Genomic DNA, 14483 nt, shown 5'->3' on the forward strand with positions numbered 1-14483 from the left:
GGCTGCCCCTGTCCTGGTTCCCTTGCTTGCCCATATGTACAGTAGACTGGTCCAGTCAGTCCCACATCCCATTCAGCTCTCCTATATGTCAATGGGCAGCGAAGCCTAGTTCAGTCCAACCAGCCCTCTATCCAGCCCACACACGTGCTGGTGGGTGCCGTTCTGTCTACCCATGTGTGCCCTGTCCTGGTTTTCATGCTCTCCTGTGGGAGTGGTAACATAGAGAGAGGTGCCCTCTATTCCCCTCCTGGGCCCACTCCCAGATCATGCACTTTCCAGGTGGTTCTGCAGTTTAGCTTGACAGGATTAGCCCCCAGTGCCAACATCTGATGTACATTATTATACTGACAAAAGAAAATGGATATCATGAAAATACTAAATTTTTTTTTCTGAATTCTCTAATGACATGTTCTATAAAATTCATACTTTCTCTGTCTCTCCCCCTCCAGCCCTATAACTCTGCGTTTCAAACAAAAAAAGTAAATCTCTCAGAAAGATCATGCCCTGGGACTGGCAATGAGGCACATTGGGTTGGGTCACTATCTGCAAAGCTGGTATCTGCCACGGGTCCCAGCTGGCTAGTCTGCCCCGATCCAGCTCTCTGTTCACGGTCTGGGAAGGCAAAGGCAGACAGTCCAAGTCCTTGGACCCCTGCCACCCACGTGAGAGCCCAGGACGGAGTTTCAGCTGCCTGTTCCTACTGGCCCAGCTTATCTATCGTGGCCATTTGGGAAGTAAAGCAGAGGATGTAAAATCTCTCTGTGTGCTCCTTCCCCTCCACCCCACCTCTCTGGAACTCTGCTTTTCAAATAAATAAATCTTTGCCCAAAAAAATCCTCTTGCATTGATTCAACATTACTGATGAAGGAAAAGTGAAAATGATATAATTCTATAACTTAAATGAATGTGTGTAACATCTTAAAAAAGGAATTTTTATTATCAACTAACCACAAAACCTTGTTCTCCGATCTTGGTAGAATATTTACAAAGTAAATTAGCATAAGGAGATACAACCACACACTATCAGAACAGCTAAAATAAAAACTTAGCAGCATCAATGGTAAGGGTGAGAAACTAAATTTCACACCGCTGAAGGGAGTGTAAAATGGCACGGGCACTCTGGAACCCAGCTCAGCAGCTTCGTACTAAAGTGTAGTTACCACATGAACTGGTGGTTCTGCACTCAGACACAGTGATAAAAGCTACACATAAATAATCACGCCAGCTTCATTTGAAACAGCAAAAACTGCAGACAATCCAGACGTGTGTCAAGGGTTAAGAACCCGCGTTCTCTTGGTTATCTGGTGTGGGGCCTGCTTGGTCTCCCGAGTTGCCATAATTCCTTCAAGGTGCAGACACTGGAGATTCGGCAGGAGTTCCCTTTACCTGACTAACAGCAGCAACATCTTTCAACTGCATGAGGATCATGAATGGATCAGCCTGTCAGATCAGCCTGCACGGATTGAAACAGTACAGGCTTAAGGGACAAAACTGAATCCAGGATTTAGATGCGGTAGAAATGGCTCTGCACGTTAGCTACTGGAATTATTCTGATCACACTTCATCCAAGAGCTTTTGGCAGCTGTGTTTTCTTCAAGAATCATCAAGGGGGAGTATAATAACTTGTTGCTAATGCTGCCTATCCTTCCGAGCAGATACACACTGTGTGGAACATACTTGTCTATTCCAAGGACCAGATGTGCTGCAACTGTACCTCATTAACCTTTATTAACTTAATAATGATGCACAAAATGCAGCTGGGGTGATGCTGACAATTCAGGTTAGGCCAGAAAGAAGTCCTAATGTGCTCCTGCAAGTGCACAGGTTAGAGGTCATCACAGACATGGACACACGAGAATAAGCCATACAAATAGCGTTCATGCTATCTGTAGTTCAGGCAGTCCCTGGGTCTTGGAAGAACACATCCACCTGTCCAGCTGCTGAGTGTGTGTGTTGGGGTGGGGACAGCCTGCTCCACAGTACACAAGGCGATGTTTCTTTTTCTATTTCCCATAAGTTCAAGCATTCTGAATCTTTATACAAACTTCTACTGAATTCTGTCTAAATTCAGAATATCCACATATCTCACTTTAGATTTAATTCCATCCTTTCCCTGCTCTCCTATCTGATTGGAAACTTCCCCAACAGGCTTGCTTCATCTCCAGGGGTTCTCTAAGGTTCGCCAACTCAACTTCTTCTGTTAGACTCTGCTTCCTCAGTCTAGTCTCTGAGAGCTAACAATGCCTCAATCTACTAGGAGAAAAACAGTGACCGTGTCAAAACAAGGCCAATTCAAGGCACGGTGCCAGGCTGTTCACAAAGAAACCGGTTTGGTTTCTTTGCAACCTTGGAAAGTCAGACAGTTCTCAATTCTGACATATCAATGTCATGGAGTGAAATCAGACACTCACTTCTATTTCTGAAGAAATCTTCAAAGACAATATTGTTATGGTGTGGGGATATCTGCCCCCTGAACCAGACCACCGGATGCCTGAGGAACCCCGAGTCTCAGACATTTTCAGCAGACTGGGAACGCTGCAGAAAGCACACTTCCTGCTGGGACTGCTCGAGGCCTCACTGGAGAAGCAGGGCTGGGGATGCCCGAGGCATCTCATTCTCTCTTCCTCTTCTTTTAGTGCTTGTGGTCTAAACATACCTGAGTATAAGCAAAGTGTTGTTACCTTCCTTTTCTTCTTGAAGCTGTTTGTTTACTGGTATCGGTTCCTGCAGCTCATGTTTGCTATACTGTTGCTTGCCTGGAGCCTGGTGATCGTTTCCCAAATTCCTTGTGATCTATCTTTAGAAGGGCTTGTATATTATTGTTTAGTTAACTAGTAACTTTTACCTGCCTGCTTTCCCTGCAAAAATTGTTAGTATAAAGATGCCTAGGAAAATTCAATAAAGTGTGTATTGGTTCATCTCGCCTCTGCACTCCCTGAGTCCCAGTTCTTCTCGGCGAAGTCATCATTCCTCGGGTCTAGTTCCCCCACCAACACTATGGTACTTAATTTTTTAATTGTGTAATTACTTGACTAATATTTCTCATCAGGTACTGTACTGGGAATTTATTGGATCTATTCTCTTTTTCTGGGGAGATGGATAGGCTCTATAGTAAAATGAGTTAAGAAAACTGTGTTTCACAGGAGGTCATATGCACAGAGCAGGAGGGGACCCTGGAGGACAGGAGGACAGGAGGAGGCTTGTGTCCTAACCCTGGAGACTCCCGGTACCTCACCAAGGACTACATCCCAAATGCCAAGGAGACCATAGGGAATTGGAGCACTCTCGCAGGCTGAGAACTCTGAGGTCAACCATTCCCTGTCAGATCTCTCACACTGGATGGAAGAGTCCAGATCCTTCTTCATAGGATCTAATGTCATCAGAACAAAAGCCAGGAGCCCTGAGCAGTCTCAGAAACAGAAGAACAGTAAACTTCCTTTGGGACTCAGGAAAGGAGCTTTCTCTGGTCCTTACTTAGTTCCAACTTTGGATCCCCACCCTCTCTTGCAATGACCACCAGGGTTGCTCCAGAGCCCTCAAAATTAGATAGACAAACAAAGACCAATAAGGAAAGCTTAAAACAGACAGGAAACAGACAGCTTGGACTACCATATACCTTACTAGGTAGGACACAAAGATCAGTTAGTCCTCACCAAGGTATTGAAGATCTCTCTGCATGCCCTTCCTAAAATTGTTCTGCTCCCCAATAATTAATAAATGCCTTGTTAGAGTTATAAGCCTGTTTGGGCTATCCTAAAATTTGTGAAGTTCAGTAAAAATCACACTTCAATACTATAAGCTGCTAAATATAAAAATGAAAATAGACACATGACAGCTGAATAGTACCCTATAACCATTTTAAGGTTTGTAGCAGCTGGTTGTGTATATACTAAAATTGAGATGTCAAGGAAGTAGTTACAGGATATGGTTAAGAGCTTGCATTCTCTAACATATTGGTCACTCAATACTGTGTTAATTAACTTTATGATGTTGTTAATTTCCATGTTTCTTCCTGTTGTTGAAATTGTGTAATGACATCTCATTGGAGGGGATGATATTTTGCCAGCTCTACTTTCAGACCAAGGATGGTCTCCCAGTGAAACTGTTGAATGTATCTGGACAAGAAGATGCTGGACTCTCCGCATGGTCCATGCCCGCAGTGAAGGAATCATGACTGGTTATGAATTCTACTACTGTAACAATATGGAGGAATTCAATATGGGGAGGGGGCTTGGGGAGAGGGTGGGTGAATCCCAGAGGCTATGAAACTGTGCCATAAAACAAAATATAAATAAATAAATAAGAAAGGAAGAAAACTGTGTTTCAGATAAAGGGTTTTATATTCAATGTCTACATGGGGCAGGAATGCACTGAGAAGAGAGCAGTAAAGTTCAGTCAGCCTCAATTCGCCCTCCAGCACCTCCACTAGCTGGCCCTCTCCAACACCTCTCTTCTCTGCCTACTTGTTTGCTCTCTACACTTCTGTGGCATTTACCATGTTTGTATTTTTTTAAGTAATAAGTTTATTTTTGATGACATTTACATAGTTGAGAAAGATCATCTTGGCCACTGATTAGTGCGGGGAGGGTTGAGGGATGGGGGGGGGAGGGAGAGAAAGGAAGAGGGTTGCTCCCAATAGTCCAATGGTATCAGTACCTGAGGGTGTGTGATGCTCACTCAACGTCATCCCAGTGACCCCTATGTGGAGCAAATACCAAGCGTACTGCTCAAACTGCAGATGGATCACTGATTAGGGTGGGAAAAGTTAAGAAATAGGGGAAAGTGGATAAGACAATTACTTCCAATTTTCTTGTTCTTCCTTCTATATCTGGGGGAAGAGAGGAGATAAGGGGTGAAACTGCACCCAGCATTCAAATTACTTCAGTACCCAGGGATGGGGTCAGCCACCAAAGTCACCCCAGGGTTCCCGATGTGGAGCATGCTCTGAGGATACTGCTCCAACAGTTTTGATAGTTCTGAGATGCTATAGTTTTCATTGCTCCAAGGTTGTAGAAATCCTTCCAAGGTCCGTCAGCTGACATAGTCCATCTTAGAGCCTCCACGCTCCCAAAAACTCGCTGTCAAAGCTTGGCCAAGAGAGTTGTCCAATTTGTTCTGTATGTTGTTCTTAAACACCCTTTCCTTTCTTTTGTCCCAATCAGACATAGCACATCTGTTAGCGTCTCCCTAAGTGATATCCTATAGATTCCGCCATTGTTGGTTTTCCTTCAATGTCTGCCATCGCCAGCATGGCTTGTCCAGCATCCTAAAGGCTAAGAGGTCTGAGTCCTTTTTTTCACCATCCCTCTGAGATGACATAACTATCTGTGGCTCTGGCTGGAACCTGTATCTCTCTCTACCTCTTAATTTTCTTGCTACTTGTCAGAAAAAGTAACATTTTAAGTTCCACTAACAGTTTCAATGTATTCAAGACACACTTGGTCATCATCCTCTATCTGCCAGTGCAAATTACTTTTTTTTTTTAGTGATGAGAAACATATTTAGAGTTAGGCAGCTGGATACAGCTTAGCTGACCCCAATTTTCTTGGCATCATAATCAGGCATCAGCTGCATGTCCACCTTCTTTTCTCCATCAGGTCTGATCAGGGTGTTGACTGTGACCATATCCGTGTCCTAGAGCTTCTTCGTGGCTTGTTTGGTCTGGTGCTTGTTGGCCTTGACATCCACAATGAACACGGGTGCATTGTTGTCTTCCATCTTCTTCCTTGCAGACTCTGGTCACGGGGAGCTTGATGATGGCATAGTGGTCAAGCTTGTTTCTCCTGGGGGTGCTCTTCTGAGAGCATTCGGGCTGCTGCCACAGGCACTGCGTCTTGGGCCGCGGGCAAGTGGGTGACCTGCTCCTTCTGTGGCTTTTGGCACCGCCTTCTTGGCCTTCAGGACCTTTGCTTTGGCTTCAGCTTCTGCTTCTGCTTCAGGAGGAACAGGAACTCCCTTGTTTACTCTTACTGTTGTCTTGGTAAAAAGCCCAAATTACTTTTTGTCCAAGTGTCCCAATATTTGTCTATCGCTAAGCCATTTGATCTAGCAGAGTTTACACAATATCTACATTTCAAGTTTATTACCAAATATTCAAGCCTTTCCTTATCAATACATTTTTTTCTTCATATCATTGTAGTTGAGGGCCTTGTTACATCACAGGTGGACTTACTTTTTAAAAAGATTTATTTTTTTTTAATTGCAAAATCAGAGATACAGAGAGGAAGATCTGTCTGATGATTTACTCCCCAAGTGACTGCAAGTGATCCAAGTGAGCCTATCTGAAGCCAGGAGCTAGGAGCTTCTTCAGGGTCTCCCACACAGGTGCAGCGTCCCAAAGCAACGGGCCATCCTCAACTGGTTTTCCAGGCCACAAACAGGGAGCTGGTTGGGAAGCAGGGTTGCCAGGATTAGAACCAGTGCCAATGTAGGAGCCTGGTGCGTTCAAGGTGAGAACTTTAGCCACTAGGCCACCACACTGGGCCCAGGTGGACTTTTTTTTTTTTGTCAAGAGTTATTTTATTTATTTGAAAAGCTGAATTACAGAGAGAGGAGGACTTCCATTTGCTGGGACACTTCCCCAAATAGCCACTATACTTTGGGCCTCACCAGGCCAAAACTAGGAGCCAAGAGCTTTTTCCAGGTCCCCCACATGGGTAAAATGGGGCCATCTTCTGCTGCTTTCCCAGACACATCAGCAAGTGGAGCAGCTGGGACTCAAACTGGCTCCATATGGGATGCTGGTACTCCAGCAGATGGCTTTACTCACTATGCCACGGCACCAGTCCCTGGATGCAGGAATCTAACTGCTGGGCTAACCAAAAGCCCACCTCTCAGAAGTGGACTTCTGGAGTGGTCTAGGTGGTATCCACTCGTTCAGGTTCACCTGATGAGATGGTTCTGCAAACTACTGACAAATTATATTTTGTAAAAACCTTTTAACAAACAGTACCATAGAATTCCAGAGGTGTCTGTTGGAATTTTTAATCCTTTTTCTAACTGTAGATTAATTTTTACGTTAATGAAGTGGGTGTAACAAGCAGCTTGAGGGTGTCCTATCAGGATTTAAGTAGAAAGGCCGCCTTTCCACATTCTCATGGAGCATACAAGTCTATATTAGTCATTTTCTTTTTTTTTTTTTTTTTAAAGATTTATTTTTATTATTCTTTCATTGGAAAGGCGGATATACAGAGAGGAGAGACAGAGAGGAAGATCTTCCGTCCGATGATTCACTCCCCAAGTGAGCACAACGTGGGTGCAGGGTCCCAAAGCTTTGGGCCGTCCTCGACTGCTTTCCCGGGCCACAGGCAGGGAGCTGGAAGGGAAGCGGGGCTGCTGGGATTAGAACCGGCGCCCATATGGGATCCCGGGCGTGCTAGGCGAGGACCTTTAACCACTTGCGCCACCGCGCCGGGCCCCTATGTTAGTCATTTTCAACTAAGTGATTTCCCCCCCAGAAAATATCTGGTTGTCCCATTCAGGGATGCTGGTGCCACCGCGTAGTTAGAGAGCAGGGCTGATCCTAACAAATATTTTCCAACACTGGACACAGCCACCATCACACAGAATCACCTGGCCATGCGTGGTACTAGTGCCAAAGCTGAGATATCCTGGCCTAGCCCTTCCTGGGCAATGCATCTGGGAATAAGCCCGAGACCAAGGAGGGAAGAATGACTTATGGCTGCCAGAGAAGATCTCCATGGTGACTGAGCATTCCCAGCACTGGAGCAGAAATGAGAGTGCAAAACAAAGAAATACTTATGAATGTAAGTGAACTGACATAGCTATACTAGTAAGACTAACACATCCATGTCATTTTGTAATTGAAGGCTGATCCTCTGGTCAGAGAACAACCCCACCTGGCAACAGTCCTGTAGCAGCAGAAGAATCTTGTGCTTTCTTGAATCTAGAATTGCAGTCCTAGAACAGACGGACCAAAATTTCTTGGCACTGCTAAAGGAACGAGCGCAATTTTAATTCCTTGGAACAGCAGTTGCTGTGGATAGAGGGTGCCAGCTCCCACCCCTTCTCAGGAGGGCCTGGGCCGCAGTCTCCACTCTGCCCCGTTCCCGCTTCCTATTCTCACAGACCTTGAGAGGCAGAGCTTGATGGCTCAAGTACCTTGGTCCCTACCACCCACTTGGACCGAGTCCCTGGCTCTCGGCGTACACCTGCCACAGCTCAAACTTTGTGGGCATTTAGAGTGAACCAGTGGATGGGATCTTTCTGTCTCTGCCTCTCCAATGCTTCAAAATAACAAAATGGATACTTTAACCTACTGGGACTTGGCAGCCATCTGGACCTACTTCATCTCCCTGAAAACCTATCATGCTGAGTGCTTCCTTGCCCTACACATGTGCCTTCTGCACCTCCCTGACCTGACACCTCCCATCACTCTGCCTTATCTAAATCTACACCACCCTTTGTGTGGATGGTCAGTTCAAACCCTGCTTCTTATAGGCACATTTACCCGCAATATTTATTTTTATTATTTTTAAAGACATATTTATTTCTATTGGAAAAGCAGATCTATAGAGAGAAGGAGAGACAGAGAGAAAAAATCTTCTGTTTGTTGGCTCACTCCCCCAAGTGGCCGCAACAGCTGGAGCTGAGCCGATCTGAATGAAGCCAGGAGCCAGATTTTTCTGGGTCTCACATGTGGGGGCAGCGTCCCAAGGCTTTGGGCCTTCCTCCAATGCTTTCCCAGGCCATAAGTTGGGAGCCAGAAGTAGAGCAGCTAAGATATGAACTGGTGCCTAAATGGGATCCTGGCATATGCTAGGCAAGGACTTTAGCCCTTAAGCTAAAACACCAGGCTCCCTCCTCCCTAGTATTTATTATAATTAGCAATGTGCTATATTTTACTTGCCCAAACATTCATTGCTTAACACACATCCGTATACTTAACTACATGTAACTTCCTGGAAACTCAGAGACACTAAGACTCTTCCAAGTACTTGGCATAAAGCAGACACCCCAACATTTCCTGTCAAGCTCTCCGTCATTGGTCACAAGCACAGCTATTGCTCGTCCAGCCTGTATTATGTATGTGTCAGGGGCTGTTCTAAGCACTAATAGCTAACGTTTCCCTGAACACTGCTGTTTCCAGAGCTTCCAGGAAAGGAAACAGAAGTATAGAGTGGGGAATCCATTTGTCTGAGGTTGTCCGGCCAAGAGCTGGAGTCAGCTCCAGCCTGACTGCTTGGCATGTGTGCCCCCTACTGCGCATGATCCAGCTCTGTTTGCCAACTTTCTCAATCGGTTTTGGGTTGCTGTAGCAGAATACCATGGACTGGGTAACTTACAAAGAACAAAAAAAAAATTCCCTCACAGTTCAGAAGGCAGAGCGGTCCGAGACAAAGTTGCTGGCATCAAAGGAAAGCGTTCCTACTATGATACCCCAGGGGAGATGGCGAGAGGGTGACTGGTGGCTGACCTTAGCCTTTTAAAAGGAACCCACTCCTGGCTTAGCGCTGTGGCATAGTAGGCTAAGCCTCCATCTTTGGTGTCAGCATTCCATATAGGCACCAGTTTGAGTCCTGGCTGTGCCACTTCTCATTCAGCTCCCTGTATATGGCCTGGGCAAGCAGTGGAGGATGGCTCAGGTCCTTGGGCCCTGCATCCATGTGGGAGACGGGGAAGAAGCTCCCGGTTTGAGATCATCTCTACTCTGGTCATTGTGCTCATTTGGAGAGTGAGCCAGTGGATAAAAGACCTGTGTATGTGTCTATGTGTGTATCTCCTTTTATCTCTGTCTTTTGAATAAAAATAAACATTTTTCCTTAAAGAAAAAAAAACCACTCCTGTGATATTCTTCCATGAGGGCAATGTCCCCATGACCTTAACTTTTCCCATTAGGCTCCACCTGCAGACACCTGTGCAGAAGAGCTCCACTTTGCGACACATGAACTTTGGGGATCACATCTGAACCATGGCACCGACCAAGCTGTTCTTATCTGTTTGGCAAAACAAGCGCTTACTTTGTAGAACAGTAAAACATGGAGCAAGATTTGCATGTAAAAGGCAGCTGTTAGCTAGCAGTCCGTCCTGGAGGAGCTGCTCAACCAGGGCTGTCACCTCCTGCCTACTAACGCCCTGCATGCACAGGGTGACTACAAGCTCCAATCCTACACTAATTGGGTTGCTCAAACCGAACAGGCAACCCACCTGCAGAGAAAGAACAGGTGGTTCAAGATGGTGGAGACAGGCTGAGGGCCAGTGCTGCATGCAATCCAACTGCTGTGGGACTTGCAAATAGAGGGTGCAGCCTCAAAGTTCCACATTTCTCAAAATGAAATGTCCAGTTCATTGCCGGACAGCGGCAGTGTGTGTAAAAAGCTGTGCCAGGCACACTGTAAGTTCTGGTATACCCACGTCTTGAGAGAGACTGCAGTCAACCCGGTCTTGGATTTCTCTAGTCTCCCTGGCGCTTGCTACCACAGCGATCTAACCACCATGTGGCTCTGATGGACAACCTGCACACCTCCAGTGGCGCGCTCCATCGCTGTCGACAGTCCCAAGTCCCCTACACAGTGGCCACATTCCCCTCTTGCCGCCCTCCCTTCCCAGATGCTCAACCGGCTTCCTGCTCCTCGCTCTCACCTATGAACTCACAGGGCCAGCTGCTGATTCTTCAGGGTTTGTTCCTAGTCCAGATGATACACAGTCAGTTGGATAGATCTTTTTTCTTTTTTTTCATACGAAAGACAGGATCTGGCCTGCTGTTTACTGTCATCACTGTGAAACCCAGACACAGGTCCCCCAGAGGATGGAAGCCTCCCCTCTCCGTGCCACAACCCCAAGGAGCATGACAGCCTGAACAGAGCAAGACAAGGACACAGGAGAAAGCACGGCATGTGCAAAGGCAGGAAATGATGCATGCACGGGCGCCTTCTCACCCTGGCCCAACAGCTTGCAGGTCTTCCTCTTCCCACGGAACAGGTGGAGTCGACAGCCCCAGAAATCCACCTGCTTGTGACCTGCCCCCTCTGTGCAGGGGCGGTGGGTATTTGAGGACTGAGGTGGCCATGGCCACGAGCAGCACGTGGACATGCTGTCTCCCATGGCCCATCTTGGGCCCTGGCGAAAAGGACAGTACTGGCCTGGAGTCCAGTGGCCAGCAGGTGCTTGCTGGCTGCAGTGCTGGACTCAGTCCTCTGACCTTTGGCCCTGGATATAATTCTAATATCTCCCCTAGAAGACAAACCTGCTGAAGATAGCATGCCTTCTTTCTTCCATGTGTCTCAGCACACAGTGCCTTACTCATGGTAGTGAGAGCTTATAATTAATGGGTGTGGACTATGTGCTGGGAACTATTCAAGGTGCCTTACATGACCATATCAACTGATTTCATTTCCACAACAAGTCTGGGCAGTAGGTAGTATTTTTTGTTTTGGTTAGATATTTATTTTATTTGAAAGGCAGAGTGATAGAGCAAGAAAGGGAGAGAAAACGGCCCAGTGCAATGGCTCAACCAGATAATCCTCCCTGACCAAGTGCTGGGACCCCATATGGGCACCGGTTCGTGTCCCGGCCGCTCTGCTTCCCATCCAGCTCCCTGCTTGTGGCCTGGGAAAAGAGCTGAGAATGGTCCAAGGCTTTGCAACCTTGTACCTACATCTGATGCTCCTGGCTTCAGATCGGCTCAGCTCCAATTATTGCAGCCATCTGGGGAGTGAACGAACCAACAAGTGGAAGATCTATCTCTCCTTCTCTCTGTAAATCTGCCTTTCTAATACAAATAAATAAATCTTGAGTCCGGTATGGTGGCCTAGTGACTAAAGTCCTTGCCTTGAATGCTCGGGATCCCATATGGGAGCCGGTTCTAATCCTGGCAGCTGCACTTCCCATCCAGCTCCCTGCTTGTGGCCTGGGAAAGCATTCAAGAACTGCTCAAAGCTTTGGGACCCAGCACCCGTGTGGGAGACCCAGAAGAGCTCCTGGCTTCAGATTGGTTCAGCTTCAGCCGTTGTAGCCGTTTGGGGAGTGACCCATCAGACAGAAGATCTTCCTCTTTGTCTCTCCTCCTCTCTGTACATCTGCCTTTCCAATAAAAATAGATAAATCTTTAAAATAAATAAATATTTTTAAAAACGTCTAAAAATAAAAAAAAAAAAATGAAAGGGAGAGAAAAGAGATCTTCTAGCCAATCATTCACTCCCCAGTTGGCCACAATGGTCATGGACGGGCCAGGCCGAAGCCAGGAACTCCATCTGGATCTCCCATGTGGGACCCTGGGATTCAGTGGCTGGGTCGTTGTCCACTGCCTTCCCAGGCACATTAACAGGCGGCTAGATGGGAAGTGGGACAGCCAGGAATTAAAGTGGTGCTCAGATACGGGACAGTGGTGTTGCAAGTAGCAAGCAGGTTAACATGCTGTGCCGCAATGCTGTCCCCAAGGAGTAGGTACTATCATGTTTCCCATTTTACGTATCAAGAAACAGTTCCAAAGAGGGATACGTAACCTGCCAGTTACGTACCTAGGAAGTGACAATCTAGGAAACCCAAACAGTGTGCCTGCAGAACCTACGTCACATCCACCACCATGCAGTGCACACTCATGCCAGCTTCCGCAAGAGCTTTAAAAACTGTACAGGAACAGTGCCCTGAGTGTCCCACAGGGCTTCCTGTGCTGAGACGAATGTCTCCCGAGCAGGGCAGAGCCTCCATGACCAAACCCCGGGAGGGAGACGCACACAGACAGGTGTCCTCCCCTGTGTGTCCTTGGAACTGCCAGCAGCAAGTCCACTATTCAGGAGAGGTCTCTGAACCTGTTGTGGCCTGAGCCAAGAGCCACAATAAGCCCCTTTTGTTGCTAGAGTTGTCTCCCTTTATTATGTTGTAATGACACAGAGGCTAGCAGAATGACAAACACAAGAAAACAACAAGTCCCACAGAAGGAAGAGTCTGCACGATCTCTGAGGAAGGGGAAGCAGCAGAGGCCAGCAGGTGTCAGAGGCGGACCCCAGCTGTGTCCTATCCACCTTCAGCCAGCCTTCAGCTTCTCGCAGTCGGCACCGTTGGACTAATGAAGCGATCAAGTGAATTGGTACAACAGTAAACACAGGCTTGCCACACAGTTGATTAATGATACATGTTGCCTCTAAAAGGTAAGTTTTCTTTGCCACATGATTAATCAACAATTACAAAACAGTACTACTTGGTCATCCTAAGGACTTGTCTTGGTGCTTTTGGAACATATGCTGACAGGATGGAACTAAACTAATTTTCTTAACGCTTCAAATTGCACTAATTACCTAGAGTTAAGGAGTCTTGCCTCTGGGCATTCAAAACAGCAATTTTTGCCCTAGTGGCTAAAGTCCTCACCTTGCACGCACCAGGATCCCAAATGGGCACCGGTTTGTATCCCAGCGGCCCTGCTTCCCATCCAGCTCCCTGCTTTTGGCCTGGGAAAGCAGTGGAGGATGGCCCAAAGCCTTGGGACCCTGCACGCCCCCCCACCTCCCGTGGGAGACCAGGAAGCAACTCCTGGCCCCTGTTTTCCAATCCCGCAGCTCTGGCCATTGCGGCCATGTGGGGAGTGAATCAACGGACAGAAATCTTCCTCCCTGTATATCTGACTTTCCAATAAAAAGAAAATAAATCTTACAAAAAAAAAAAAAAACCCTGCAGTTGAAGAGCCCTTAAATCATCAAAGCGAATTCAGAGGCAGTGATAAGTCTCACTAGAAAGCATGAAGACTGGCAAAGATGCACGTTAAGAAAGAGACCAGCACAGCCCAGGTTTGAGGAGGCGAACCTGGGGAGCCCACCCAGGGAGGCTGCAGCCAGAAGTCCTGGGACCCACGAGGTCCCTGGCCGTGTTCCCGCAGGACGGGGCAGCAGGGGCCACCGCTTGACAAAGAGAGCGAGGGGTGCAAGCAACGGGCACAGGTGGGTTAGGGCCTCGGTGAGATGACAACCCTACCAAACGCTTGCAAAGGTTATCTTGTTGGCTGACGTCGTCCTCCGACTCCACGCAGAAAGGGCTTGCTGGGCGAAAGCTTCTAGGCCAGAATGGCAGCCCTCTCGCCCTCCTCCCCGAACCCCTCCTCTCCAAGACCAAAACAAAAACAGACAAACAAAAGCAGAGGCCTGGTCCAGAGATCGGAGCTGGGGGCAAGGTCTGAGGAGACGCGACCCCTGGACCGAGGAGGGTTCGAGCCTCAGTCGGGACCTCCGGGGCGAGGGGGTCAAGGTCGCCCCGGACCGCCACGGCGCTGGTCCTCGAAGCCCGCACTCACCAGCCTGCTGCCGCGCAGCAGCCGAGCCGCCACAAGCTCCATCTCCGCTACAGCTCCGTTCCGCTCGCCCGCCTCTCCTCGGCGCCGGGCCGGGCGCCAACGCCCCGGGGAAAAGCCGGCCGCCGCCCCGCCCCTCGCGCCCCGGCCCCTCACACACCCCTCGGCCGCGCCCCGAAGGCCTACGGGATCCCGAGAGAGACACACGCCGCCGGCGCGCTGCTCGCGCGAGACTTGCGCAGGC

At 47.9% G+C, this 14483-nt stretch overlaps 1 protein-coding gene across 2 annotated transcripts in view; it reads right to left on the reverse strand.

Annotated features, from left to right (window-relative positions):
- The window catches only part of ACADSB (acyl-CoA dehydrogenase short/branched chain), a 48328-nt gene extending 33978 nt beyond the window's left edge, over nucleotides 1-14350 (reverse strand). The window contains exon 1 of one of the 2 annotated variants that reach the window (XM_040991975.1): nucleotides 14243-14350. In XM_040991975.1, coding sequence (XP_040847909.1) covers nucleotides 14243-14284 — 42 coding nt within the window. In that variant the 5' untranslated portion in view covers nucleotides 14285-14350. The remainder of the gene's footprint in view (nucleotides 1-14242) is intronic. The other variant, XM_040991974.1, reaches the window with a different exon arrangement.
- Nucleotides 14351-14483: the final 133 nt, after the last annotated feature.

This window comes from Ochotona curzoniae, unplaced genomic scaffold (genome assembly GCF_017591425.1).
Source record: "Ochotona curzoniae isolate NIBS_2020 unplaced genomic scaffold, NIBS_Ocur_1.0 contig_66, whole genome shotgun sequence".
Classification (NCBI taxonomy): domain Eukaryota; kingdom Metazoa; phylum Chordata; class Mammalia; order Lagomorpha; family Ochotonidae; genus Ochotona; species Ochotona curzoniae.